This window comes from Oratosquilla oratoria, chromosome 33 (assembly GCF_046742065.1).
Source record: "Oratosquilla oratoria isolate Oo_2021 chromosome 33, ASM4674206v1, whole genome shotgun sequence".
Taxonomy (NCBI): domain Eukaryota; kingdom Metazoa; phylum Arthropoda; class Malacostraca; order Stomatopoda; family Squillidae; genus Oratosquilla; species Oratosquilla oratoria.
In genome coordinates this window covers 14,515,918-14,520,917 of record NC_134809.1, presented here as the reverse complement: position 1 = coordinate 14,520,917, position 5,000 = coordinate 14,515,918, and the positions used below count along the sequence as shown (strand labels likewise).

At 44.9% G+C, this 5,000-nt stretch overlaps 1 protein-coding gene across 1 annotated transcript in view; it reads left to right on the top strand.

Annotated features, from left to right (window-relative positions):
* Positions 1-5,000, top strand: part of LOC143017920 (uncharacterized) — a 315,973-nt gene that overhangs the window by 254,256 nt on the left and 56,717 nt on the right. The window contains exons 6-8 of the mRNA XM_076172960.1: positions 712-832; positions 3,566-3,636; positions 4,969-5,000. The exon at positions 4,969-5,000 is cut by the window's right edge and continues 87 nt beyond it. Coding sequence (XP_076029075.1) covers positions 712-832; positions 3,566-3,636; positions 4,969-5,000 — 224 coding nt within the window. The remainder of the gene's footprint in view (positions 1-711; positions 833-3,565; positions 3,637-4,968) is intronic.

Here is a 5,000-nt window from a genome sequence, read left to right as displayed (position 1 = left end):
AGAAGCGGAAGGTAGCTGTAGCCTCTCTATTCCACTGCTCTCCCCCTCTCCTCTCCCCCTCCCCTCCCTCCATGCTCCTCTGACTAGCTACACCACCCCCACTCTATCTCTTGTAAGGTGTGTCTTCCATAACACCAACGCACGGGCTCAAAAATAAATAAATAAATAAATAAAATAGATAAATAAATGTGCCCCCCCCCCACCTCATTGTCATGTTCTGCACAGGTACGCCCGTTTCACTGTACAAACCGAAAGTCCTATTGACACATCTCGTCTGATGTCTTCGCTCTATAATTGTAGGCGGAATCTCACTCTGAAGATATGATCTGGGTCCTCTACACCTAGCATGATGTGAGTTCTGAGGAGTAAGGAGAGAGAGAGAGAGAGAGAGAGAGAGAGAGAGAGAGAGAGAGAGAGAGAGAGGATCTTATGCGTCTCGCACATGTGCCACCTATTGCATTGACCTCACTCCCAAAAAGGTCAGCATGATGTAAAGGCCACAGTAACCATCTTGCAGCTCATCCGCCAAAGTGTATTCACAAAGGTCCAGTCATTTCCCATTGGAGGTAGCCATTGTCCAAGAGATGCTGGATTATTTGCACTTAGTGGACACTAAAATAACGCCTTCTCTTAGTTCATGTCTGTTCCTCTTCTTCATGAAGACTGGTTAGGCGGAACAGTATTACAGGACCTCTCTTTCCCTTGTTCCAGGTGGAAGGGAAAGCTGCCTCAAGTGGATCGACCAAAGACTTGGTCAGCACCACCTCCCTCTCCAACACTTCCTCCACAACATCCTCAACTTCCCCTCACCACCATGACCTCAAGAACACAGGTAAGTCAAATATAATCCACCCCTCCACTTTTTTTTTTTCTTTTTTTTTTAAGTCTTTGAAGGTAAGTTTGAGTCATACATGAACCACGTTTTTCAAAAGCAAAGGATAATACCAGAGTTCCAGTTATGGCTTCCAGCACCAATAGGTCATTTGTCCTGGCTTGATAACTACGAGATGCTAAAGTGTCCTTCTGTGTCGTTTTGTCACCTGAGATAATGTATCTACGAAGTGTAATGACAGATCCTTGACCTTATTCCCCCCACCGTTCACGTTAAGACGGAAAACGGAGAAAGTTCGAGTGAGGTCACTTTTGGGGCTCGAGTTTCACGTACTGGATACCCGCAGCCCCTCAAAGGTTGGCAACGATCCTCGGACACTCGGATAAATCTAGTATTCGTGTTGTATTACCGTGGAACTATTTCTGTTTCACTATCTTATAGTTGTAGGAGGTGGAAGAAATACAGTCGATGCAGAGACCGAGTGTCAGCCTCTCAGGGTTCCACCTTCATATGAAAGTGAGGGTGTTGAGTGCTTGTGAAGACGAGTAGCAGGGAGATGATTATGTATGACGTCTGGCCCGTAGGGTCATCACTTACAGGTACCTGTCCCTGGTATGATAGAGTCAGCGTGAAACGAAAGTATGATTCAAGTTTGTGGAGAAGAATGCGGGACTGTTAGGGTGTACTTGTGTTGACGTTCGTGCCTCGCCTCGCTGCACATCCTCTACGGCAATGGTCCCCAACCTGTAGCTCGCGAGCGCCATGGTACCCTCGGGACACTATTATGCGCCCGCAAGCGTCAACCAGAAAACTGTGAAACCTCCTTCATTTTAACATTTATATATATATATATATATATATATATATATATATATATATATATATATATATATATATATATGCTAAACAGAAATGTAGCACATTTCCTGTGTGTCATATATATATATATAATATATATATATATATATATATATATATATATATATATATATATATACATATATATATATATACTTCTCTTTGGTGGAAGGCGCCCTCCTCTGTGTTTATAATATATAAGAACATAAGAATGAAGGAGACTGCAAGAGACCATAAGGCCTACACTAGGCAGCTCCGTATCCACCACCACCTGTCATCCCCATCCACAAAGTTGTCTAATCGTTTCTTAAAACAACTGATAGTTTCAGCGCTTACTGCATGGTTACTAAAATTATTCCATCGTCGACCACCCTATTAGTAAACCAATTCTTGCCTATTTCCTTTTTAAATCTAAATTTGTCCAGTTTATAACCATTACTTCGAGTCCTGCCCTGTTGCTTTAATATGATGACCTTGTTTGCATCACCCTTGTTAAAGCCTTTGATCCACTCGAACACCTCTATTAGATCACAGCCTACAAAAGGCTGGGGACCACTGCTCTACTGGTATGTTTACTTTGTCAGATAGAAGACGTACCGTCTCCATAAGAAAGTGGGAAGTGGGGTGGTCACTTCAACCCTTTCAGCTGTGGGGTCTGTTCTAGCCAAGAAACAGACCATTTACTATATATTTGAAGACTTCAGCCCCGACCTCAATGGGGTCTCGATCACTGAATTCAACTTTCAGTCAGGGGTCCGTCCCCTGAAGTGAGTCAAATTGCTTTTCCTCAGAACAAAATGTATGAGAAGCGTCGTCGTGTTGAAGGCATTGGAGAGATGCTGGAGTAATAGCGCCATCTGTGAGTAGAAAGGAAGGGTGAGAGGGTCTCAGGTAGAAGAAGAACGGAGGTGGAAATGATTCCCTGTATCAGGGAGCTGAACGTCCAATTTTCACAAAAAAAAAAAAAAAAAAAAAATCGAAGGTATTACATCTAGATTTCGGATTTTATTTATTTATTTTTTTATTTTATTTTTTATTTTTATTTTTTTTTTTTTTTTTTGAGTAGAGGAAACTGCCTCACTTCGGATGTTCCCAGTAGAGAGAACTTTTTTGAGTAGAGGAAACTGCCTCACTTCGGATGTTCCCAGTAGAGAGAACTATCAGCAGTACATAAGAGACACTGTTTCCCATACAGCGGGAAGACTGAGCACATCCTCTACTTCTGTTCGACCAGTCATTAGCCTATTTTTTCCAGAAGACAGACCCTTCCCTCTCTTGGAACGTTGGGATGTGGAAGGAAGACGAACATAGAAGGAGGAAGTGGAGAGAGAAGAAGAAGAAGAAGAAGAAGAGCAGGTGGGGAGGGAGTGTGAGGATGAACATGGAGGAGAAGAGAGAGAAAAGAGAGAAAAGAGACGCAGGGGTTGATAGAAGAGCTCGCAGAGAAACGAACGTTGCTGGGGCGGGAGGGGGGGGGTGTACCGGGGGGCGGTGGGCGGGTGGGGGGGGGACGAGATTCGATTACACCGAGCTCGGCGTAACGAGAGGTGCGACCGAGGTACAGTAGACGGTGATCGGGCTGAGGGGAAACCGGAAAAGGAGGAGGAGGAGGAGGAGGAGGAGGAGGAGCTGTAAGGGAAGAACAAGTTCTTCGACGCTTTGTTACCATCTCCTGAGGGCCTTCTTCGCGTCTCATATAATTGAGAAACTGGCCGACAGTCTTAGTCCTGAGGACACAAGTGGACAAGAGATTCTTCGGCTTGTGGGTTTTTAGTATCACAGGGTTTTCTAGCCTTTCCCAGCTGTTGGTAGCTTAAGGTCACCCACATGTTGTTCATATACTGCAACGGCCTTTGTGACTTTGTGTCCGTAAAGGTGCAGTGGACTTGAAGCCTCCCCCACCTACAGGAACCGACCATAGACAAATGTACCCCGTTCTTCTTAGGGTTAGGATCTAATTCCGTCGGTGATTCTAAGGTACTGGACGACATGGGGTCCAACGTAGAGAAAGAAAGAAATAAAGAAGAGCGGGGGGGGGGGGGGAAGGGACACTGAGTTGGAATAGACTTTGATTAGAACCTTGATAAATGACTGGTATCTTTTGATAAATAGAATCGCGTAGGGTTAACTGGAGTTAAATTCTTCAGTGCGACGACATTACGTCACGGGTTAATCTAGTAGATGTTTGCCCCGAACTTCATGAGGTCGTCTGGCTGTGAGCCAGCATTGTACGTATATTCGAGTCTAGCGACACTCGTCGAGTTCAATTCATCTCGACGAACACCTTCTGTTGACATCGAACCTTTTATTCAGCTGCACGTGACGCCCTATGAAACGAAGGGCTTCAGGGAAGGAAAAGAGGGTATCGAGGCTGATTCCTCGAGATCGTGGTCAGTCAGCTCTGAAGCTGAACGACACCAAGAAACCTCGAACCGACAAGAAAATCATTATTTCAAAACATCCCGTCCGGCACCTGTCAGGCGACGCAGAGGGGCGAGCGAAGGAGAGGGAAGGGAGGAGGAAGGTTGCTGGCAGCTCGGAAGGAAAGGCTCAAGTTGGAGAAAGAATGGGAGGCAAAGACACACAGATAAGTCAAGGAAGAGCTGGTCCCGGTATAGAAGGCAAAAACGAGACGTCAGGCAGAAGTGGAAAGTGGCGTTGTACGCATGCGCTGACTGAATGCCAGAAGAACAATGGGTCCCCTGTGGGGGGAACTTACCTCACCTAACATAACCTCACCTAACCTAGCCTAGCCTAACTTAACCTCATCTAACCTAGCCTAATTTCATCTCACCTAACCTAACCTGAGATCCTGACCTGACCTGACCTTACCTTACCTAACCTAACCTAGCCTAACCTCATCTCACCTAACCTAATCTGACCCATCCTGACCTGACCTTACCTAATCTAACCTAACCTAACCTAACCTAAACCGGAGCTTATTTCGCTTAACCTATCCTAACCTGAGCTAATTTAACCTTAACTAACCTAACCTCACCTTGCCTAACCTCACCAAACCTAACTTCACCTAACTTAACCTCACTTAACATAACATAATCTAATAAAATTTAGTCAAACTTAACCTCACCTAACCTAACTTCACCTAACCTCACCTAATTTAACACAACGAAACCTAATATAATCTAACCTAACCTAACTTCACCAAACTTCACCTAAGCTAACCTAACCCAACCCAACCCAACCGAATCCGACCCAAATCAACCTAACCTTACCTAACAAAACCTAATATAAACCAACCTAATATGGCCTGCTTGGAGACGCGCGGTGGAGACGAAGCACAAGCTCAGGA